This window comes from Zingiber officinale, chromosome 2B, assembly GCF_018446385.1.
Source record: "Zingiber officinale cultivar Zhangliang chromosome 2B, Zo_v1.1, whole genome shotgun sequence".
In the NCBI taxonomy this organism is placed as follows: domain Eukaryota; kingdom Viridiplantae; phylum Streptophyta; class Magnoliopsida; order Zingiberales; family Zingiberaceae; genus Zingiber; species Zingiber officinale.
This window is the reverse complement of record NC_055989.1, coordinates 113,533,438-113,559,378: the sequence shown is the minus strand read 5'-3', so window position 1 is coordinate 113,559,378 and position 25,941 is coordinate 113,533,438. Positions and strand designations below refer to the sequence as shown.

Sequence of the window (25,941 nt, the reverse complement as noted above, 5' to 3'; positions counted from 1 at the left end):
CTTCTATGTGTCACCTCTAGGTTTGTGAAACCAAAACACTGAAAGTACTATAGGCGCAAGGTTTGAGATTTTTATTTTAAGAATAGTTGTTAAATTTTAAATATGTTCATTTCTCTCACAATTAGGAACGTGGGTAGGTCATTTGATGCAATAGTAATTAATGATGCATTTTTATCTTTAATTTTCTTTTAAAAACAATTAATAAATATTTTCTCTGAGATTTTTTTTGCCATTTTATAAAAAAATAAAATAAAAAATATATATGAATTTGACCATTGCAAACAACAATAAAAATGACAAATTATTTGAATCAGACGACGTTGCATAAATAAATAAATGAATATTTTTAAATTTCATTATAAATAGATGATTAACTCCTCTTTTTTCCATTCAAACTACAATTATCTATCTCTTGTCAATTCATAACTTACAATTACTTCAATAATTTTATTATCTTTCTTTTGTCTACTTATTTTGATCCTACAATTTTAATTTTTATCTCAAATTGATGAAAATTTTAGTAATTTTTTCAATAATTTTTGAATTCATAAAATCTTGAAGAAAAATGTAACGTTGTTCTAATTCTCAATTTTCTCAACTTTTTTCTTCTCTACAATACCCACCAAAATTCCAAAATCTTCCTTATACTCCGCAATATCCACAAAAATTTTCATATCCTACACAATACCCTCTAAATTTTCAATATCTTCAACAATACCCTCCTTATGTGTATCCTCCTCCAACGCCATCAGTCGTGGTCTTAGATGAATCAAGAAGAGCTAATATAGGTATACTTGAAGCCGAGAAAGAACTCGCAACACCATCTTTTCCCATTGAGTATCAGTTTACATCACATTTGACACAAGTTGAGTTGGAAACAATTGATTCAAATGCTAATATAGAGAGAGACAGGTAGCAAACATACATTTTGGACAATAGAAGAAAGGCAACATCTTACAAAATCAAATATCAATATTATCACTGACTCGGCGATCCAAAATTCCCAAAAGGATAAAGCCTTTTGGAAACATATCAGAGATATTGCAACGAGACTCGGCCACACAAAACTAAGAAGAGGGATTTTATGGTGCTAAAGTCACATTTTTATTGGATTATTTGTTGGCCAACGAATTTAGTGCAATGCACGATAATTTTCAGGAGAATTGCCAAAGCGGTGAGAGTGAAGAGGATATACTTCTAAAAACACATGAAGTGGAAGGACACATATAAGAACAAGTTTTTCAAGTATGAACATGTGTAGAGGATTTTGAAAGGATAAGCGAAATGGGCTCCACAACTAGAGGGTCATCATAGTAAAAAGAAAGCAAGGGCATCCGAATCAAGGACAAACACATACTCATCCAACCCGGATACTATTACTAATGTGGGCGATTGTGAAGATGCAAGTGTCCAATTAGGCAAAAGGCAGCAAAGAGGGAATAGGAGCTATGGAAGAGTATACTGATGGGATGTGCACGACATATCCGAGGGACGAGAAGTCAGGAGAAAACCTACTCGAGAAGAAGGTCAGAGTTAGATTCAGCTGAGTTCAACTCCAGACAACTGAAGCATCGCCCATTCGATGCGGCCAGATAAGATTTTTTGAACATTGCGTGGATAAAATTTTATTCACTTTGAGACGTCTCCAATTGTTCAATGTGCCCTGAACTGTCACATTAGCAAAATGGTCACTTTGACCACTAAGCTATAAATAGAGCCCTGAAACCAGTTGTAAAAGATACACCTATTTTAAATCTTCTATAATTCATTGTAAGTGTTCTGTAAGTACCCCAAGTGAGTTTTAATGTAATCAACCGAGTTAAATTAGACTCTATAGTTGATCCCATGTGTCTAAGTATGCAAGGACTTAGGAATACAAGAAGTCAAGCGGAAGACGTAGCTAGCGAGAAGTGGCCCGGGATGCAAAAGACCCATTGGAAAGAAGCCGTGACAGAGTGGATCGAGTCAACCATGTCTAGGCGCCTAGACAAGGTCTAGGCAACCAGGAGGTGTCACATCAGCCAACGACTAACTTTAACCCGTGTGTTATAAATAGAGTTGTGATTCTCGAAGTTTAGTACAATACACTTTGTACTTGAATTCTTTTTTTGCTTTTAAGTCTGTGCTTTCAACATTTATAAGAGGCTACTCTGCCTTCATCAAAGAAGATTTTCTAGTAAAGCTTTTCAACTGTCTTGGATTAAAAACTTCCCCGATTTTAACCTAGTAAATAGTTCAAGTCTCTTAATTTCTTTTTATGAAATTTATTTCCATTTAATTGTGTGTTTGTCCTTGCTAAGTTCAAAAAATAAGAGAAGGTGCTAACCTTTATTGCAGGCTATTCATCCACCCCCTCTAACCAGTCTATTAGGACCTACAAGTGGTATCAAAGTGAAGTTCACTTTAGAAGGACTAATCGTCAACTGAAGTAACGAAAAGATGGTCGGATCAAGCATTATTCATCCACCAATGTTCGAGGGGGATTTCATGATTTAGAAAAAGAAGATGGAGGTATTCTTTAAAACAGAATTCAAAAATTTACTAACAATCAAATATGATTTTGTAGCACTCATAGATCAACACAGGGCTAAAAAGGAAGAGCACTTATGGAATAAAAATGATGAAGCCGACTTTGTGACAAAAGACAAAGCAGAATTTCATTTGTTGAACGTTCTATTGCCATAAGAAGTCTACCGAATCGGCACTTACAACTCCTCCAAGGAACTCTGGGATAAATTCCTAGAACTTCATGAAAGGACCTTAGAGGTTAAGCTAGCGAGACGGTACTTGCTTAGAAATCAGCTTATGAACCTCCGGATGGAAAAAAGGAGAAACTATAGCCCAACTGCATGGAAAGATCAAGGAGCTTATCGCCAAACTGACAAACCTCGAAGAAATGGTAACAAATTAGGACTCAATTCAATATGCTCTTAATGGATTTTCGAGAACTCAAGAGTGGACATCAATAATAGATGCTACTACATCTCAAAAAACTTGGAGATAAGTAATTTAAAAGAATTGTTTTCAACTTTGGAATTACACGAGTCTAGATGTGTAGGTTTAAGAAAATAAAAAGAGCCAAATCATAATCTAGTGTTGAAAGCCAAGAAGGACGAACCAGATTCCGATACACCCATCGATGAAGATGAAAGAGCATATATGGTAATAAAATTTTCAAAAGTTCTTTAAATCTAACAATTTTAGTAAGTGTAGGCCAAGAAGCTTCTTTGGGGTAAAAGGAAAATAAGTTGCTACAATTGCGATGAAGGATACGTAAAATATAACTGCTCAAAACTGAAAAGCAATGGAAAGGATAAAGACAAAGGGCCAAGATGAACTAAGGACAAGAACCTGAAAGCAACATGGGACGAAACATCATCAGAATCTGAGGTCGAAGCAAACGCTAGACTTGCTCTAATGGTAAGTCACCAAGATGAAGAAAACGACAAAATCATATCCGAGATGAGCATCAAAAGCATCAATGAAGGGGAAGTTTCGAATTATGAGTCTGACATTATAAGTGAGATATGACTTTTACCTCTTGATCAACTTTATGAAGTAATAAAAATGTTATCTAGATCTTTATGTAAATTATGAAATAAGTGTGTGAATTTATAGAAAGACAACAATGAGTTAAAAATAAACTTTGATAAAGCATGTTCATCAGACCATTTTGATAAAATTTAAACAAAAAATTAAAAATTAAAAATCAAATAGACTTATGGTAAAAGGATTATGCATGCTCCAATACTTTACCAATTTTAAATTTTAGAAATTATAAAGGACTTAATTGATATTTTTAAAAAATCATAGGGTCAAATTATAAAAATTCCTAAAAATTATATGCCAAAATTTCTAAATCAAGTAGGTAAAAATTTATTTTGGATTCCTAAATATATACTATTAAATTGATTTTATTTGCATGCATAAATATTAATTTAATTTTAACTTTGTTAGTAAAATTAATTATTTCATAAATCTATTATTCATGTATTCTATTGAATTTTTTTTGTGATGTACAAATAAATTATCTGTTAGTATAAAAAAATTTCAAAATTTTTTGACTAGTAATTAATTTTTAATGAATTTTTTTATGGAAAACTAAATTTTAAAATTTAATTTTTTAGAGATTAATTTTAAAAATCTATTTTTAAAATACCATTATATTTTGAATATTTAGAAAAATCAATCAGATTTTTAGATGACAAATTCTATTTTTAATCATTTAATTATGAAATTGAATATTGCTGTTCAAAAATATTTATTTCAGTTAAAATAGAAATATTCTATTTATAAATATTTTTCTGTTGGTTCAAATATTTATGCTTCATATTTTCATAATTTTTTATATTTTTTGAAACTTAATAATAATTTTAAAGTTATTTTTAGAAAATTAATTAGTAAAAATTACTGTCTTCGAAAAATAATTTTGGTAAAAAGACAAGTTTTTGTATACTCTGTTTAAAACCTCTAGAAATTTTTTAAATATTTTCTAACTGTTTTTCGAATTTTTTGTGCCATGTTTTTGATGTAATCAAATACGGAGAAATTAGGGATTAAGTTAAGGGAGGTTAATTTTTTTTTAATTGATTGTAAATATTTTTTTTTGTAAATACTTGTAAATTTATTTTAATTAAATTGTTTTATTGTTTTGTTTTAATCCTAACTTAACTTTGTTGGAGATCTTGTATGGCCGGCTAGAAGGGGGTTGAATAGTCGGTGCCCCCAAATCGATAGCTTCCTACACTTATTAGTTTACGCGGTGGAATAATACAAAACAAACAAGCTAAAGACTAAGAAAGAATACACAAACCAATACACGTCGATTTATGTGGTTCAGAGATAAAACTCCTACTCCACAGCTGTCCATAAGGTGGACGAACCCTATCCGTCGGTGGATTACTCCTCGGAAGACCTCCGACTAGCTCACGTAGCTCCTTGTGGGTGGAGAAACCTCACCACAACTCTCACAAGAACTCTTGAGAAGCTAGGGCATTGGTAGACTACTAATAGGGGTTAACCACCTTTATTTCATCAACCTTAACCAAGCTTCCAAGCCTTGGTTATATAGGCCACGGGTTAGAAAACGCCGCCTACCAGTCGACTGACAAAACCATCAATCGACTGCCCTCTGTGGATATTCGACCGTTACAACCCAACGACTTGATACTAGTCGACTGGTGAAAATACCAGTCGACTGATCCACACTGGCCGAGCAAACAGAGGCATTCTGTTCACTCTCAGTCAATTGAACCAGTCGACTGATGAAACCACCAGTCGACTGGTACCCGAGTACAAACTCTCAGCACTCAAACCCTCACCCTTATGACTCACTTGACTTTTCGTTACAGCCTTGACCTCTTGCCTTTAAGCCTACTTCCTTTGGCTCTCGTCCCTCGGATGCATTCAAGCCCACAGCTCGTCCCCAATGTCATCCTTCGTGTATGCCTCCAAGTTGCTTCCCTCGGCCCTTGTCCTTGCTGCCTTATCCATAGTCCCTCGGATGCTCCATCCTTCACCGGACCGAAAGCCATCAAGCTGAGTCATATGTGTATCCTGCAAACCTGCACACTCACATACACATATCAAATACAAGAGTGAACATAACTTAAACCCTTTGCCCAAACATCAAAACATATGATCGCACGGACCATTATGATTGCTCAAATAAACTTGGGTTGATATGCACATTAAAAAGGAAAAAAATTATAAGTACACTGGGTGAGTTTTGATATGATTAACCAAATTAAGTTTGGATTTACAATTTGATCCCTTGTGTCTAAGTGTATAGGGACTTATAAACACAAGAAATAGAGTGGAAGATGTAGTTAGTAAAAAAGGATGGCTCGGGATGCAAAAATCTATTGGAAAGAAGTCGTTGCAGAGTAGATCGAGTCAACCACATCCAGACGCTCTTGGGTCCAAGCACACGGGAGGTGCCATGTCAGCTAACAACTAATTTCGACCAGTGGACTATAAATAGAAACCTGGTCCTCGAAGTTTAGTACAACACACTTTGTACTTGAATTCTTTTCTATTTTTAAGTCTACACTTTTAACATTTGTAAGAGGTTACTCCGCCTTCATTAAAGGAGATTTTCTAGTGGATCTTTTCAACTGTCTTGGATTAACAACCTTCCTAGTTGTAACCTATAAATCTTTCGAGTCTCTTAATTTCTTTTTATGTTATTTATTTTTATTTAACCGTGTGTTTGTCCTTGCTAAGTTCAAATAGCAAGAGAAGGTACTAACTTTTATTGCAGGTTATTCACCCCCTCTAGCCGACTTACCGAGACCTACACATTTTGTCAAGACCAAAAATAATTTAGATATCTCTATAATGATATAATATTGCCCACTTTGGGTCTAAGTTCTCTTGGTTTTATTTTTGGGCTCTATTCAAAAGGCCTCATACCAATGAAGATATCTTTTCCTTATAAATCTATGATCTTTCCCATGTATTTTTAATGTGGGACTTTGTTTGTAACCTTGCAACTCAACAATCACCCCTCCCCCCTTAAACGAAGGACCATAGGCTTCCTACGTCTGATTCTTGACCCACCAGGTCTTCTTGCTCCTTGGTCCACCCGACCTACTAGGACTTCCTTGTCTAGCTGCAATTAGGACTTCCTGCCTGGTGTCTAGTCCTCTTAATTCGGACATGGGAGCCCCCACTTCCTTTGTTCGAGGTAAATATTCTACTCACATGGTTCAATTAGACCATAGCTCTTATGTACAGTCGGCGGTTAGACCTTCTAGCAGTTCGAGCTTTGATACTAATTATTAGGACCAAAAGAAATTTATATATCTTTACAATGACATGATATTGTCCACTTTATGCCTAAACCCTCATGATTTTATTTTTGGGCTCCATCCAAAAGGTCTCATACCAATGGAAATATCTTTCCCTTATAAATCTATTATCTTTTCCATATATTTTTAATATGGGACTTTGTTTGTAATCTTGCAACCCAACAATCCCTCCTCAAACGAAGGATCACAAGCTTTCTATGTCCGATTCTTAATCCACCAGGTCTTCCTGCCCCTCAGTCCACTCGACCTACTAGGACTTGCTTGTCTAGTAGCAACTAGGACTTCCTGCCTGGTGTTTGATCCTCTTGATTCGGACATGAGAGCCACCACTATTCGAACACTTCGGAGCTAGAAGAGGGGGGGGGGGTGAATAGCTTATCATGCTCGTTTGTTTGCTTTGTAGATGATGTGCAGCGGAATAAACTCGAAGACAAGCTCTCCAATGCTAACAAGATGGATTTACTTGGTATCCATCTCAAGAAGAGGTGACTAATCCAAGGATCCGACCCTCACTCGCACATTCACTATCAAAAACACTCATTCTCAGAAATAATCAGGAGGCAGAGAAGCCTCTTACAAACTCACACATAGAAATACAAGAAGAAGAACAAGAAGAAGCTAATACAATATCAAATGGTACAAGATTTACAATAAATGAAATCCTAGATTATTACTTCTTCCTTGTAGACACCTCTTGATCAACTTGGAAGTGCAGCAACACTTCTCTCTAAGTCTCCAAGAATCTGGTGTGAAGTCGTGTACTCGGTGAAGAGAGTGGAAGAAAAGAGCTACTGAAACAGTGCTCGAAAAACCCTTTTCTAGGGTTACCGTTGGCACCTTAATCGATTAAGAATCTCCTTAATTGATTACCACGTCAGCAACCTGCAAAAACAGCTATATTTTCAACCTTAATCGACTACCCTAGTCGATTAGGCCTTGCTGAATTGATTAGCCAGATTTCAACACCATTCTATTCGATCACGAGAAGTAGCTTAAGTGATCAACCTGATCGCTTAAGATTCGAACAGAATAATTTTGTTTAAAGCAAAAGACACCATAAGTGATTACCCTAATCGATTACACTAATCGATTAGAAGGCTTTTCTTGCGATTCCAAGCTTAAGAAATTACCCTAATCGATTAAGCTTTGATAATCGACTAACCTAATTGATTACCAAACTATAACTTCTAAACCTAAGTCTAGGGTTCTCTTACTCAACATCCGGTCAACCTTGACCTGTTGGAACTTCTCATTGCCTAGCATCTGGTCAACCTTGACTTGTAAGAACTTCTTTACCAAGTGTCCAATCAATCTTGACCCATCTAGATTTTCACATGTCTGACTTCACTCACTAGGACTTTCTCACTACCTAACTTCACTCACTATGGATTTTCACCTGACTTCACTCACCAGGATTTTCCAACTGCCTGACTTCACTCATCAAAACTTCTCATCTGTATAGCTTCACTCACTAGGACTTTCACATGGCTTCACTCACCAGGATTTTCCTTCTGCCTAACTTCACTCACTAGGGCTTTCTAACTGCCTGGTTTCACTCACCTGGCTTCACTCACTAGGATTTTCCTTCTACTGCCAACCTTCCCATTGATCTTTCGTTTACCTAACTTCCAGTTAAGACTTTCTCAATCAAGTATCCGGCCAACCCTTTGACCTACTTAACTCTTCTTCTCATCAAACCGGTCAAACCTAACCAGAGGAGAATTATACCAACAATCTCTCCACACAGATAATTGCAACTACAATCTTCATTTATCGTCAAACATCAAAACTCAAATATCAAGACTCAAGCTTGAGCCAACTCAAGCTTAGTCAAACTGGTCAACCTTAACCTAGGGAAATTATACCAATAATCTCCCTCTTTTTAATGTTTGACAATACGTTTAAGTTAAGTTAATCCTATAGCCTCAACTTCTTCTTCATACCAAAACATAAATGAGGGTTTCCTTCATCCTCCCCCTTTCCGAGAGGGTAGCCTCACCTTTAGGTAATGAAGGTTTCCTAACTTAAACCCTATATTCTCTCTCTTTGACACACATCAAAAACTCTCCCCCTGAAGAATTTTCTACATGTTGTTCACAACCCTACTTGTTATTCACAACATCACAATGAAGGTCTCATACCCTTTAATGTGCCCAAATGCTCATCCTAGAGCATACATAATGATGAAGATTTAAAACCTTCCATTGTTTTGTTATAAAAAAAAATCATGTCTTTAAGGAGTAGCTCCCCCTCAAAAGATGTTCTAAACTTTTATCATTGCACTAACAATGACTTGGAGTTCCTACACCTTTAGAAAATCTAAAATTTTGAAGTTTTGAGGTTCAATAATCAAATTGAATGCAAACCTCATCCTAAACTTCAACTTAGTCTTTCTTTAACCAATCCTTTCTTGTTTCAACAATAAAACTACCTTTGAATGCTTACCTAAGCACTTCCTATTGGGGATCTTGTATGGCTGGCTAGAAGGGGGGTTGAATAGTCGATGCCCCCAAATTGATAGCTTCCTACACTTGTTAGTTTGCGCAGCAAAATAATACAAAACAAACAACCTAAAGACTAGGAAGAAATTCAACCCGCTAACAAGCTCATTTACGTGGTTCGGAGATAACTTGCTCCTACTCCACGACTGATCGTAACGTGGATGATCCCTCAATCCGTCAGTGGATTAGTCCTTGGCAAACTCCGGCTAGCTCAAGTCTCCTTGTGGGTGGAGAAACCTCACCACAACACTCACTAAGACCTCTTGGATTACAAAAAACTCTTGAGCACTTGTTGACTACTAATTAGGGTTAACCACCACTAATTTTGTCAGCTTAACCAAGCTCCAAAGCCTTAGTTATATAGGCCACGAATTGGAAAACTCCGCCTACCAGTCGACTGCCAAAACCATCAGTCAACTGTCCTCTGTTGATATTTGATCGTTACAACCCGACAGCTCGATATCAGTCGATTGGTGAAAGTACCAGTCGACTGATCCACACTGGCCGAGCGAACAGAAGTATTTTGTTTGCTCCCAGATGACTAATGAAATCACTAGTCAACTAGTACCCGAATACAATCTCTCAGCACTTAGACCCTCACCCTTATAACTCACTTGACTCTTTGTTGCAGCCTTGACCTCTTGCCTTCAAGCCTACTTCCTTTGGCTCTCGCCCTCGGATGCATTCAAGCCCGCGGCTCGCCCCCAATGCCATCTTTCGCGTATGCCTCCAAGTTGCTTCCCTCGACCCTTGTCCTTGCTGCATTGCCCACGGTCTCTCGGATGCTCCATCCTTCACTGAATCTGAAGCCATCAAGCTGAGTCCTATATGTATCCTGCAAACCTGCACACTCATATACACATATCAAATACAAGGGTGAACCTAACTTAAACCCTTTGCCCAAACACCAAAACACATGGTCGCACGGATCATTGGGATTGCTCCAACAATTTTTCCCTTTTTGATATTTGACAATATGTTTAAGTTAGGGAAAACATAATAGCAAATAAACATGCTAAAAATAATGGACTTACGTTGCCAAGGATATACACTTGGACTTACACCGCCGAATGAACTTAAGTTGCCAAGACTACACAATTGGACTTACACCGCCTAATGGATTTACGTTGCTAAGGCTACACACTTGGACTAACACCACCAAATCAAAAATGCAAACATGCATTGGCACCTGTTGGAGCAATCCCAATGGTCCGTGCGACCATGTGTTTTAGTGTTTGGGCAAAGGGTTGAAGTTAGGTTCACCATTGTATTTGATATGCGTATATAAGTGTGCAGGTTTGCAGGACACACATATGACTCAGGTTGATGACTTTGAGTCCGATGAAGAATGGATCATCCGAGGGACCGTGGACAAGGCATCAAGGACAAGGGCCGAGGGAAGCGACTTCGAGGCATACGCGAAGGATGACATTGGGATGAGCCGCAAGCTTGGATACATCTGAGGGATGAGAGAAAAGGAAGTAGACTTGAAGGCTAGAGGTCAAGGCTGCAAGGGTCAAGTGAGTCGTGAGGGTACGAGTGCATGAGAGATTGCACTTAGGATAAAATCCTAGGTTTAGGGTTTTACTGTAGCAGTTAGTGTAACAATTACTATAACAGTACTGTAGTAGTCAACTGGTGAAAATACCAGTCGACTGATATAGTTAACTGGTGTAGTCGACTGGTGTAGTTGACTGGTGTAGTCGATTGGGCAGTCGACTGGTATAGTCGACTGGGCAGTCGATTGGGAGAGAACAGAATGCTTCTATTCGTTCGACCAGTGTGGAGCAGTCGACTGATACTTTTACCAGTCGACTGGATCGAGCCGTTGGGATGTAACGGTCGAATCTCCACAAAGGGTAGTCGACTGGTAGGCGGGGTTTTCCAACCCGCGACCTATATAACCAAGGCTTGGGAGCTTGGTTATAGTTGACGAAATTAGTGGTGGTAAACCCTAATTAGTAGTCTACTAGTTCTCAAGTGCTTGTGAGTTTTATGGTGAGGTTTCTCCACCCACAAGGAGCGTCTTGAGATAGCAGAGTTTGCCGGGGGCTAATCCACTGACGGATAGGGATCGTCCACCTTACAGACAGCCGTGGAGTAGGAGCAAGATATCTCTGAACCACGTTAAATGACGTGTATTGGTTTGCACTCTTTCCCTTATTATTTAGCTTGTTTGTATTTCGTTGTGCAAGCTAACATCGTAGGAAGAGCGATTGATTTGGATGCGTCGTCTATCCAACCTCCCTTCTAGCCGACCACCGATCCCCTACAAAACCTATCCCAAGAATCCCCCTACACCTATGCTCCCCATTGAGCTAGGAATTTTACCACAGGGTTATTTAAGAACATATCACAAGGCTCCCCCTATACCTATGCTCCTCATTGAGCTAGGAATTTTATCAAATGCAAAGGCATTTAAGATTTTCCCACTTAAACCTTACTTCTCCCCCTTTATCTAATATAAAAAAACTCCAACAATATCTCAATTGTTGAAACTTATCATCCAAATTGATCCTAAACTTATGTATTTATGTCCCATGGATCTCATACATCTAAATAAGTTGACCCAGTCAAAATCCAGTGCTGAAAATAATTTCAGACTGGTATCAGTCGACTGCCAAAATCACCAGTCGACTGCCATTATCGAAACAAACCCACATAATCATTCTGTGTTCGATAAACACTGTTACTAGTCGACTGGTAAATGTACCAGTCAACTGGCACCCTGATTTCAGCCCAAACAACATTCTGAACCCAATTTTAGAAATACATAAAAAATTCCACAGACATCCAAAAATCCTTAAATTTTGTGGAGAGGTCTATTTTACCCATGTCTACTTGGAAAAAATGCATTAAAAAAGTATCTATCACCAATCCCAAGATTGACACAAAATCTAAAACTAGCTAAATGGTTCAATTTGACCTTGACCTAAAGTCCTAGTTTTGACTTTCTCTTAATGTATTTGCTCATACTAACCCACAATGCATCCCTAGCATTGGTTTAAATGACATCTATACATCTAAAATAAATTATCATGTCCCAATGTCATATTTCTAAGTATGAAACACAAACCATGTGTGCCAATTCCTTAAGTTTGAGACTCAAGTCCGTCTCCAAAATCCCTTGGCACATTCCATGACCCAATCTAAACTCCCAAGTAAAACCCACTTGAAATCCATTGGCCATGGGTTCTAAATTGACTCTTTGAGCTCCCCCTAGAGCTCTCAGCCTTAGCCACCTCCCTAGGCGACTCATCCACAATTGCTAGGCTACATCAGTACACCTCCGGTGACACTTGGCCTACAAACCTAACCTTCTTAACCTTGGACACCTTGTCCTTGGTTAACTTCTCCTTACCATTAAATGACTTTCCCTTTCCATTTATTGGTTTCTCCTTACTATAGTCATATGCAACCCTAGCATAAGACTTTCCCTTAGTCTTGGAGACATTAGATCGGTATCCCAAACTCGATCTATCATTATTGGGTCTTTGACTACCCAACACCATATCTAACCCTCTAGATCCAACATTGAATCTCTCTAGGATTTTCTCTAATTGATCAAGTTTTACCTTCAAAACTTGATTTTCCCTTTCTAGGTTCATAACCCTAGAATCAACATGTCCACCTTGGATATTCCTAAACCTACCCATTTTAGGCATGTGTCTCCCCTTCTTGGGATTAATGCCTTGATTTTCCTTAGGTCTACTATTTATAGATTTATCATGCATAGATCTCCTAGGGTTATGATCTACATTGACCTTATTTCTATCATGATATTTAAAGCTAAAATTTTGCATGGGTAAATAATGAAAATTATTTCTAGCATGCATGGAGGAGTTTAAATTTGAATTAATCTTCAAGTTAGGATATACCTCCCTTACCCTTAAAGCTCCCCTTCGACTTGAGCTCCTCTTCTTCTCCCATATCTTTAGATGCTCCAACTTATTGAACTCTCCCTTCCTTGGGCATCTTGTGTGGTAGTGTCCCATTTCACCACACATGAAGCATCTAATGTGTTTCTTCTCATCCTTCTTCCTACAACTTAAATTAGATTCTAAAGGAATTGAATTAAGTTTAGAAATTACCTCTTTCTTATCCAATGGGCATCTACTCTTGTAGTGTCCCTTCTCATTGCACCCGAAGCATATTATGTGGTCCTTTGACTTCACTTCGGTGGAGATGCTTGCAAGGTTGACTCCCAAGACTTTATCTTATTCACTTGTCTTGGATTCTTCTTCAACCTTTGAGGTTGTTTCCTCATCCACACTTGTGAATGTCATTTCTTCATCCTTCTGTTGGTGCAGGAAGCACCAAACGATCAAACCTGTGTTTTGATAATGGCAAAGGATTCAAAAGTTAAGATGTCTTGTTGTTTAATAAGGTTAATTGACTTTGCAGGAAAGTCCTAAGTTGTCTTAGGCAAAAGTCCTAGTAGATTCTAGGAAGGTGGAAAACTCTAGGGGGTGGTAATCCTAAATGATGAAAAGTTCTAGCTATGGTTAGGTAGGTGAAAAACCCTAGGGGACAATAACCTTAGGTCCTAGGAGGTGGTAATTCAAAGTGGAAAGTCTTGCCGGGTCTAGCGCTTCGGGCAAAATCCTAGAGTCGGGAACTCTAGGTTGAAATCGTGGTGGTCACGGACTGGGTGAAAGTCTGGGCGGGTCATGGAGCGGACGTCCAGCATGAAGACCGGAAGTCTCGGGCGCTGAGCAAAAGTCCAGTTGGTCTGGAGGATTGGTCTGGCAACAGGTAACTTCTCCTGAGAGGAGTAGGTGAGAACGTGTTCTCCTGTGAGGGAACAATAAGCATCGGTTTGACCTAGGATTTTTGAAGGAAATCTGAAGTCAGAACCGGACAGTCCAAAAGCAGTCAAAAGTTGTCTTACTTAATTAATTATTATTTGTCTAACTCTGTTTTACAGGAGACTAACACTTTGTTGCAGGGTTAGATTCGACCGGGATCGGTCGATCAAACGTTTGGTTCAATCGACCGAACCTCCAAGCAGCAAGATCAGAGTTCCAGGGAGTGAATTAGGTTCGACCGAGGGATCGGTCGACTAAACCTTGGGATCGGTCGATCGAACTAAGGATAAGCGATGATATGGTTGAGCCAAGTTGATCAGACCAGATGAGCTAGGGATCGATCGATCGAACGACGGGATCGGTCGACCGAACGAAGAAAGTATATCTGAGCAGCAGAACCGATAGACGGACCGATTCAAGCGGGATCGGTTGACCGATCGACGATGGGTCAAACTTGATCCCGAGATCATGGGATCTGGATCAGGTCAAGCTTAGCTATAAAAAAAACCTCAACCAACACTTTAGAGAACCTGAAATTCAGACTACTTGTGCTCCTGTGTGCTGCGACGAAACACTTTAACAACGCTCAACTACTATGCCGACAAATGGCATTCCTTTCCAACATCTTTGTATTGTTGATAACTTTGTTTTAATATTGTAATTGTAATTGTAATTGTAATTGATCTTGTAAAGATTTATTAAGCTTATAGTGATTGTCCATTGAAAGCACTCTCACGTACGAGCCTTGGAGTAGGAGTCGCCACAAGCTCTGAACCAAGTAACTCTTGGTGTTTGCGATTGTGCTCTGTGTCTCTTTACTTTCTGCTGCATTTCTTACTCTGTGTTTTCCGAAATGAACGTGAAAGCCACGCGTGCTATTCCCCCCCCCCCCCCTCTAGCACGTCTATAATCCTACAATTAGTATCAATGCTAGGTCGCTCTAAATTGGTGAAACCACCAATCGAGCAGAGGGGGTTCTTTTTTTGAAAAACAAAATTATATACCATTTTTGCTTAAAAAAAATATTCTTACATCTTTCATTTTTTTCCTCCAAAATTATTTTGAAATAGTCATTCTCAACTTTTCAGCATTAGTTAATATTAGCAAAATATCAAAGTTACCAAAATCTGTAATAATATTTTTTTTTATTAATATTTTATTTTTTCCTTCGAAATTAGTGAATCGCTATTTTTATTTTTCTCCCACACTACTAATCCAAGACCAAGTCTTGGTGTTTGATGTGCGTAAATAGTATGATCGTTTATGCATGTTTTGATGCACATTCACTTGCTTTATACGTATATATTCCTTGCATGATCGCCTCTTTTAGCATGTATTCACCATATATACTCTTTTGTTCGGATATCTGCTCTTTGTTTAGTTTTGTGTTGACAGGGATAACTTTTGGAGCGAAAACAGTGATTGTCGACGCACCAGGACAAAGCAGAGAGCACGGCCGTGCAACCTTGCACAACCGTGTGGCCAATCCAGAGAGGAATCAGAGCACGGCCGTGCAACCATGCACGGCCGTGCCTCACCACCAGCAGCCAAGCAAGGTATGGCCGTGCAACCATGCACGGCCGTGCCCCCATGATAGTGGCCAAGCAGCATAAGGCCGTGCCAAATGGCACGGCCGTGCCAACATTCCAGTGGAGAGAAAGGGACCGTGTGAATCCATACGGCCGTGTGACCTCGGCAGAGACGAAGAAGGACACGGACGTGCAACCTCGCACGGCCGTGTGACTCAACCCGAGAGGAAGCCGTGTGGATTCCACACGGCCGTGCGACGAAGAACGCGGGCCGTGCCACGCCAAAATAAAGCTGTGCTGAATTCTGGACAGATTGCAGACCGATTGTAATTTGACCATAACTTTGTTGTCCATTAGATTTTCAGGCTGTTCTTTATACCGAAATGTAGCTGACTTCAAGATCTACAACTTTTCTTCAGATCCAACAAAGAGAAAGAATTGTTTTCCCGTGCTAAATGGCACGGCCGTGCCTCCCAACCGTGGGTTCAACTGGACCTCCGCCCAGACCGCAGACCAAAGTTCGAACCGCCATAACTTTCGGCTCGGTTGGAGCGAGGGCTCGATCTAAGTATCAGATTGAAGATAATTTCAAGAGCTACAACTTTGGTTCAGGGGAGATCATGAGAAAACCTGGTTTAATGGATGAAAAGCTCGATTTACCGGACGCCCCGTAATCCTGGTTTTCCTGGGCGGCTTGGAGGAGGTATAAAAGGGTAAAGAACCCTATTCTTGACATCTTTGGTTCGGGAGTTCATCCCTCCCCTCGGGGGAAAGCCGTCGAGCTTCATCCACAGTTATCTCTTCACGATCCATCCATCTCTGGAGAAAGGAAGCATCCCCAAGGCATCGGAATCATCAAGCATCTCTTCTTCCTTTCCTTCTAGGGTTGTAAGTATGCTTTTCTTTATGTTCTGGGGTTGTTCTTCCCCCACAATGGAGTAGACATCCTCTTCTAGGATTAGGGAGTATTTGTAATGCGATGGAGATGTAGAACTATGTAGATTCACTTTGTTTCTATACGATGACTTGTTAATGTCTTGTTCATGCTTGTGTGAGATGTTTATATTTCTATTCTTTGATTGATTGATGTGGAGGATTGTTAATCCCGGAAAGGGGATACCTTAGAGCATATTGACAAAGGTACCCTAGTGACAGGGGTAACCCTTTTCGGACGTCTAAGACGTTCCCTCAAAGGAGAGACAATCTCTTAGGAACTGCTGCTCTCGTAAAGAGAGTGCTCTAGATCGTATACTCGAGGGGCCCTACAAGGGTAACCCGTTCACGGATGTCTAGGACATTCTCTTGAAAGGAGAGGCAATTCCTCCATAAGGAAATATGTAACCGTACCGAACCTCTACCCTTATCCTTATTGTTCTTTACTAGATATGTATCCCAGTGATCTACCGAGGCACCCTCGTGACAGGGGGTTAACCGTTATAGGATTTCACAGGGATCATCTCTACATGATACTTAGGGATACTGGCCAATCTAACTTCCTACAAGAGCATTGACATAGAGGATAGAACTAAGCAATCTATGTAGTGTCTCCTAGTATTATAATGAAATCGAAATCCTAGAATCCATCTCCCGAAGCTCATTCCCTCTAAGATCGATTCTCTCTCTCTTCTAACTTTCCTCTTCTCTCTCTCTTACTCTCCTTTCTCACCAATCTTAGGTTTGTCTAGATAACTTACTTTGCGATATCTCTAGTGCTTAATCAACAGTCCCTGTGGATTCGATTTTTTTTATTACTGACGACAAAACCGCACACTTACGGTTGCGTAACAAGTTTTTGGCGCCGTTGCCGGGGACTGTTCGCATTAACATTAGTAGATTAGCAATTTAGTTAGTCTAGACTTGTGAATAGTTTTTGTTTTTCCATCATCATAATTCAAAAAAAAAACCTGCATTTTTTTCCTAGCAATTTAAATTCTACATTTTGTTTCTTGCTTTTCATATAGCATTTTATTTCTTATCTTTAATTCTTCATTTTTGTTTTTCTCTCATAATTTTTTTCTTAAATATCTTGAGCACTAACATGTCAAGTAGGACTTCAAGAGAATTTTTCACACCCATAAGTGCAAGATCTTCCATTGATGAATATTATGATTCAGAAGATGATCAATTTGAGTTCCTTTGTGGAGTGTGTGGTAGCACATCTCATCCAGCTGCTATTTGCCATTTTTTCTAAAAATCTGCTAAGACTCTGGAACTTTAGTGTTTGGTTCAACCTCAACATCAAGATACATATGAGCAAGTTCCTGATAGTTATGGCTATGACTGGGAAGATCATCAAATTCAGAACTTTCAACCTCAGTTAATTCTAGAGCAGAGTGAGCAGTCATTTTCCCAGCAGCAGAACTCTGACCCACATCAACACTACAATCAAGATTGGAGGGATCATCAAAATTTTGATTATAGAAATGTACAAGGTATTGATCATTCTTTTCAAGCATCTCAGAGTTTCTCAGAATTTCAGGAGGATTTTTCACTGGACAGACCACATCATTCACAACCAGATGAGCCGATTGACTTGGAGGACTCCCAACACACAAATATCCTTGCTCCAAGTCAGATGGAGACCACAACACAAGTTTCTGAAGAGCTAATAGTGCAACGGGGGATCTCAGCTTTACGAATATTATTTCAAATATCTGATAATGTTGTTGATCCCTCCATTGATGCTATTGATGTTAGTGGACTCCTCAATACTTTTGATGGTGATGTGGTGGATAAACGTGTAGGGACGTGTACTATGGAGGAAACATCCCAAGAATCACCTGCTTTGATCACACAACCAATTGACACTATGGAAGTTGAAAGAATGGAATTGGTTGATGATAAATGTGTAGGGACTTGTGCAATGGAAGCAAAGCCCCAAGAATCACCATTTTCAGAAGCACCACCACTTGAGTCAGAGCTAGAACCAGTACTTAATTCTGAAGAAGTTACATCCACATGTTTAGAACTTTCAGGTATATCTCAACAATGCAAGGTTAGTATTTCTAGTGATCTTTTGGAAAACTTCATAGAGGTACCTATAATTGATTTTATTGGATGTGATACAATTTTTGATACATACTCAGTTCATACTAATATGGTTCTAGTTCCTTCTTATATTACATGGTTGGGAGAGGTATGTTTTTCTTTTGGGTGTGTAAATTTTCATGGGGCCTATAATTGGAAGCTCGATCTGAACCGTCTTCGACTTCCTAAAAGAATTTCCAAGAAGACAAAGATGGAGAGAGTGATTCTTCACTTTTTAATGAAAGCTCCCTCCATAATAAGAGCCCTTGGTAAGAGGGTTCTAAAATATCTTACCCCTCTAAGAGCGAGATTTCGATGAATCTAATGAGATGGTCGAGCTAATGACCTTAAACAAGCGCTTCTTGGGAGGCAACCTAAGTTCATTTTCCTTGTTTTCTTTTTAGTTTGTTTTTACTTCATTGATAATAAATCATACCCTCTCCTTAATTTTTCTTGTCTATCTTATTTTTGTAGATTTCAAAGTTGTGGAGGAATGTGAGCATTGGATAGAGGAGTATCTTCAAAAACATGAATGTCTCATCACTTAGTAACTTCTCTTACTTTAAATTTCCTCCACATTGTTTTTAGTTTTCATTGGGACAATGAAAAGTTTAAGTCTGGGGGATGCATTAGATGCATTTAGTTTAGTTCAGTTTTTACTTATTTCTTTTTGCTTAGTAGTTGCATTCTACATCATATTATGATTGTTTGTTCCTTATTGCAAAATACTAGCACGTTTATTCTAGATTTTATGTGGTTCATGTGCTAGTATGTTTAGTGATATATCTTTTTCTATCTATGATAGCATGAAGTGAGTAATGTTTTTACTATAAGAGTTTAAGTATTGGCCTTGTTTTAGGATCTCTATGCACTATGCCTATTTTTTATGGTTGATAACTCTAAAATAGTCATGATTCATAGAATTAGACTAGTACTTGTGTTTCTATGGTGACCTCTCAACTATATTTTGGTTACTGGATAAACTCAGATCATGTAAGCTCATTTGGAAAAATCAATCCCAAAAAAATAAAAAAAATAAAAAATGAAGGTTTGTTCAAGTTTGATACTTTGTATTCAAAGCAAAAAAAATTGGAAAAAAAAGGGATAAAAAATAGTTGTCATGAGTGGAAACTAGCAATTCACCCCTTTGAGACCGAGTTAGGTTACTGGGGAAATGAATGCTATGTTTCTCTTGATACTGAGTATTCCTTTGAGACCTTGTGTAGACGATGCATAGCATTTTTTGAAGGGAACGAACCTTGCGTGTGGCAGGTAAGTGTCTATCGCCGGAAGCATAAGGAACACAATTTTATGATGACTTGACTAGACTTAGGGATTGGAACTTGATAAATCTATGTCACTTTCGCACTGAGCACGAAGGACTACTACTTAGGTCATACTCAAACTACTTCTTGTATCTTGCTCACCAATGAAATCATTTGATAGAATTAGATTGACTCGCTAGATATTATGATGCACTGTTTAACCATATGAATCTAAATCGCGGGTTTTGCTTGAGGACAAGCAAAGGTTTAAGTTTGGGGGTGTGATGTGCGTAAATAGTATGATCGTTTATGCATGTTTTGACGCACATTCACTTGCTTTATACGTATATATTCCTTGCATGATCGCCTCTTTTAGCATGTATTCACCATATATACTCTTTTGTTCGGATATCTACTCTTTGTTTGGTTTTGTGTTGATAGGGATAACTTTTGGAGCGAAAACGGTGATTGTCGACGCACCAGGACAAAGCAGAGAGCACGGTCGTGCAACCTTGCACGATCGTGTGGCCAATCCAGAGAGGAATCAGAGCACAGCCGTGCAACCGTGCACGACCGTGCCTCACCACCAGCAGCCAAGCAAGGTATGGCCGTGCAACCATGCACGGCCGTGCCCCCATGATAGTGGCCAAGCAGCACACGGCCGTGCCAACATTCCAGTGGTACAACATTTTTCACCAATGGCAACGTCCAATAAATGTGGCCTAAAGTATAAAAACCGTTGCCTTTTCTTTAAACAACGGTTTTTAAACCGTGGTATAGTCAATCGTTGCCTTTTGTTTAGGCAACGACTTTACTAATAATTCACAACACTATAAAAAAAATCGTAGCCTTTGATGAATATAGGCAACAATTTTTTAATCATTCTATGGCAACGGTTTATGACCGTTATCTATGATAGCAACAGAAAAAACCGTTGCCTTTGATTGCAACACAGGAAAAACCGTTGCCTTTGATTGCAACACAAGAAAACCGTTGTTATTGATAACAATAGAGGAAAACTGTTGTCGTTGATAGCAACAGAAAAAATTAATACTGAAAATATACCAATTGAAGAAAATTATACCAATTAAAGAAAAACATACTCAAAATATATTAATCATCCACATACATATTGAAGAAAATTAATTACGTTGTTATCCAAAACAAAATATTATAATACTCAAACAAATATACTAATTAACAAAGTATGCATCATCTTCATCCACATTTGTCTTAATATTTCTCTACATTAAACTTAAATCTTTGCGCACAAAATATAAAATCATTTATCATCTATCATTACTGATCAAAACATTTGATCTGCATCCACATTTGACCTTCATCCACTATCAATACTTGTACTAAAAAATCAAGCTATATAGCATCATCTTCTTCCGCTTCTATGTCCAACATTTGATCTTCATCCATATGATCACCATCCATATTAGGATCCTGTATACAAAAAAAAGGAATATTGTAGAATTATAAAGAAAACATTAGGTGCATAATGAGGACTGATATTATCTTAACCACTACAGATGTTAGTTTGGTGCATATTCAATGCTTGTAATGTGACACTCATAGCATGACCAATCAAATCTGTGTATATATTACTGGTTATAATTTGCATGTCTCCTTGCATTGCTTCTTCTAGGCCTGTACTACTGTGAGTCTTTAAATCAATTCAGAGCCTAAAATGATACCTAAGGTCAGAGGTAGAATATCACACACATACTAGGGCATCCATAATATGGTCCGGTGACGATGCCTTGCATCATGAAGATTCAGACTCAAATCCTAGTACATCAATGAGTTCTTAGCCCAAACTAAATTTCTATTTGCCAAACCCTGAGCAGGTGTCTTTGTTTGATTACACATATTAATTACCAGGCAAGAATAGATGACTCCTAGAGGAAAAGATGTGCCAGTATAAGTTAATATCCACAACTGCATGGTTAGGAAATTGTATGCTAGTGATTCTTTTGTTAGGAAATTGTAACACGGACATTAAAATTTGCATGCTACAGTTGCATATCAAGGTTGATGGCTTAATAGTATGCTTAGGTGTGAAGCACGCTTACTCGGACATTATAAACTCTATCACGCGAGTTGCATGGTTATGGACAAAACTAGTTTAAATGCTCTTGTATGTTAAGGATTCCTCTTTTACAGAATACATGGTTGTGATCTAATTATCTATGATAGATAAAATGCATGTATTCTTTTGTTTAGGAAATAATAAAACGGATGCTAAGATTTGCATGCTACAGAGGGCATAGATAAAATTCATGCTACTGAATTTGACTATTTACATTTGAAATTTATCATGTGATTATGTATAAAAATAGTCTAAAATCAGTACAAAGTAATTATTGTAGATATAGGGATGATAAAAGATGTAACATTTTATAAAATAGATCCAGCTATCTGTTCCAATTTTCAAACACAGTGAAAGTCGAGACCCCAAGTTAGTCAGGTATACCAAGGACAAGATATGAAGATCTAACTAATAACTAAATTTGGAGTCTATTGAAGGATGCAATAAGTCAAGTGGTTACGTACAATAAGTCAAGTTAGACAGGTATACCAAGGATGCAATAAGTCTATTGAAAAAGGGAATTACCACAAGTTATGCCTTGAGTGCATAAATATTTGAACAAATTCTAAAAATATTTATTTAATATGAACTTCATTTTTACCTTGGGATTATTTGGAGCATGAGTAGATGTGGATGAACGTAGACCACTATTAGCATCACATGGAGATAACAAAGCTGCCAAAGACTCCATGTCTATTCCTGAGTCATTTTGATTTAACATGGTCCTTAGAAGAAGTTGAAATTTTTGCTCCATTGCCACCATCTCTTTACTATGTTTCACCTCCATCTCTTCATGTTTTGTTTCTATCTCGTGCACCTTATCAGTTAAATGTTTGACTTCATTAGCATGCCTTTTCTCAATTTCTGCTATTTCTTCATTTCTTTTTAAGAGTGTAGGTGTTGTAGTTCTTCCATAGCATCGCACTCTCGCTGGCTTCTCTTTGCCAAATACAGTCTTAAAAGCCTCAGTAGAAGGTACACTAGAATTTTCAATCAAGTCTTGAAGTTTTGTCTAGCAATTGTATAAGTAATGTTAATTGTGATAGTGAATAATTACATTTGACATGTAAAGCGTAGAGAAACACTTACAATTGCATTATTTGTTTCTTGATCTAGTTGTTTTCCTTTCTTACTCTGTCGAGTTTCAATGAACATTTCAGCTTGAGTTGGAGACTCTTTATCCTCCTTGCTTGCACTCTACATGAAGAAAACAATGATTTAAGCACTAAATTTAGGCTAATTTAAATGTATGCTTATAACAAATAGAATAGAATACCAATCTCTCCTTTATACAAGCAAAACTTATAGGCCCTGCACGGTGTCTCCATTTTTGTTGAGCAATATTTTTAGCATTTTGATCACTTATTTCCTAAATTCATTAATGAAAAATGAATTTTATCAAACATGAAAAATATAATATAAAATATTACTTAATTATAAAAATATGTATCTTACTTGAATGGTTTCAAGTCTCCAATAATCCATCAACACTCTAAAGTGTGCTTCTGGTATGTCTTGAGGACGATTTTTCAACCGCTCGCGCATGGTTGTATACTCGGTGAAATGATTTTTCTTAATCCAACATTTATATCGCCTCCAAGCATCATTTATAATACCATACACATCCTTCTCCCCTTTTTCTGGAATGATGTATTTTTGCTGCCAAGAAAAGTAATGCAGTTATAAAGATCTAATTTATAAAAATACTAAAACACACATGTAGTAGAAACGCAAAAGTAAAAAAGTTGATACATTGATATAATTCCATATGTGTTGTTTGTTTGGTATAACTTTCCAATTTGTGTAAATAAGCGGACACAAATCTGCACTTCTTGCTATTGTTCCCAAGAAACTACTAAGTTGAGAAACTGTCTTCTGGTTTAGTCCAATGGGTTCTCCTTCTTTATTCAAGATGATTTCTTGTCTATCATTTATTGATCGTTCATGAACTTTTTTACACAATGTCTTTCCCCGTTTTCTCTTCGATGTTGCCCCTAATTAACATTACGAATAAACAAGAAATTTCATATTTTCATAATGTCTAAAATAAGCAAAGACACTTAAAACACAAATGAGTTAAAATCAAAAGTTGATATCCCCTTAAACTAGAAAAAATGTTACCTTCGGTTGTATTGTCATTAGTATCCTCATCTTCTTCATTTTCAAAGTTGATATCCCCTTCAACTGCTTGTTCTATGTCATTTTCTTCACTCTCTTCATCTTCTAATTCCTCTTCTTCAAGTTGATCCCTATGGTTATTAATATATTTTTCAAGTGATATAGCAGGACACTTTGAAGTAGCCTTTGGCTTCTTAGAGGCTGGTTGTTCTTCCGTAGATCCTTGACCATGATCTCCTATTGTATTTCTCAGTTGTCTCTTCAAATTATTTGGACAAAATCTGTCAATTTGGTCATCAATCTTCTTAGATGATTCAGGTTGGACTAAAAATGCATGGTTATCAAGGTCTTTTTGACTTGGAATGTAAGTAGATCCTCCAACTTCGACTTCACTTCGAGTGGCTAAGGATTGCCTCATCTGGTCTTGCTTTTTGTGGTGTGTTTGAGTAGATCTTCCTACTTGGACTGCACTTCCAATGGCTAATAGCTTCTTCCTCTGTTCTTGCTTTCCATGTTGCATCAAAGTAGATCTTACTTCTAACTTTTCTTGCTGCATTCTAACTTCTTGAACTGCACTTGTAGTGCTTAATGGTTGCTTGCTTTGGTCTTTCTTTTGATGTTGTATTTGAGTATTTCTAGCTTCTTGGACTACACTTGCAACAGTAGAATTTTTCCTTGGCTCTTGATTTGAAGTAGATTCTTTGTTTTTCTTCATATTTTTGGCACCTTCTTGAATTGCACTTGTAGTGGTCAATGGCTGCTTCCTTTGGTCTTTCTTTTGATGTTGTATTTGAGTATTTCTAGCTTCTTGGACTTCACTTCCAGCCGTAGAATTTTTCCTTGGCTCTTGATTTGAAGTAGATTCTTTGTTTTTCTTCATATTTTTGGCACCTTCTTGAATTGCACTTGTAGTGGTCAATGGCTGCTTCCTTTGGTCTTTCTTTTGATGTTGTATTTGAGTATTTCTAGCTTCTTGGACTGCACTTCCAGCCATAGAATTTTTCCTTGGCTCTTGCTTTGAAGTAGATTCTTTGTTTTTCTTCATATTCTTGGCACCTTCTACTTTTACTTTATACAGTTTGAGCAATTCAGCACTGGACTTAACTTGAAATTGATGAGGTTCAATATCAATTCTCCTGTTCATTTTTCTAAAAAAGGAAAAAAACCAAAAGCACATAAAATGATTAAAACAATAACATAACAAATGAGACAATGTATGAAAAATTAAGAACAAAAGCATTGAAATTAAGAACAAATTTCTGTAAACAAAGAAACTGGTGATACTATAAGATAAATAATATATTGAAGGATCAAATTGTCTCCAAAGAACTTAGGGAAAGGAGACTGAGGAAAACAACTAGTGAGTCAACTAAGGAAGCATCTCTATACTGAAGGATCAAATTGTCTTTATACAGAAGGATCATGCCACGAGGTTTGCAAAAAATAAACACACTCACCTGCTTCAATAATGTCACGAGGTCACCACCAACACAATACTCTAGAACCAGCCAAGTTGAATAGTAGATATTAGAAATTTAGAACAAATAAAGTAAAGAAGCTATTTGAATAGCAGATAAGCAAATATTAGCAATTTGGAACAAATAAAAGATACTCATTGTGTTTAAATGTCTAGCGCAAAAAGTGACAAAATCAGTACAGATAGACTAATTAGTTACTATTGAATTCACAAAATAAAATCAGTACAGATAGACTAATTAGTTACTATTGAATTCACAAAATAAAATCAGTACAGATAGACTAATCCATGGATTCTGACAAAGAG

At 37.6% G+C, this 25,941-nt stretch overlaps 1 protein-coding gene across 1 annotated transcript; it reads right to left on the bottom strand.

Moving 5' to 3' along the window:
* Positions 1-21,316: 21,316 nt before the first annotated feature.
* LOC122048587 lies at positions 21,317-25,302 on the bottom strand. The gene is made up of 7 exons (XM_042610138.1): positions 24,162-25,302; positions 23,793-23,989; positions 23,496-23,699; positions 23,317-23,409; positions 23,130-23,237; positions 22,642-23,052; positions 21,317-21,394 (listed from the first exon to the last, which is right to left on the bottom strand). The coding sequence occupies exons 1-7, from the start codon at positions 25,300-25,302 to the stop codon at positions 21,317-21,319; spliced, it is 2,232 nt and encodes a 743-aa protein (XP_042466072.1).
* Positions 25,303-25,941: the final 639 nt, after the last annotated feature.

What these genes read in the sequence shown, in the direction of transcription:
- LOC122048587 (XM_042610138.1), bottom strand. Translation starts at nt 25,302, where the DNA reads ATGAACAGGAGAATTGATATTGAACCTCATCAATTTCAAGTTAAGTCC. An exon ending in TAATGACAATACAACCGAAG is followed by an intron (nt 23,990 to 24,161) that starts GTAACATTTTTT and finishes TGTGTAAAAAAG; the next exon opens with TTCATGAACGATCAATAAAT. An exon ending in AAGAAACAAATAATGCAATT is followed by an intron (nt 23,053 to 23,129) that starts GTAAGTGTTTCT and finishes TACAATTGCTAG; the next exon opens with ACAAAACTTCAAGACTTGAT.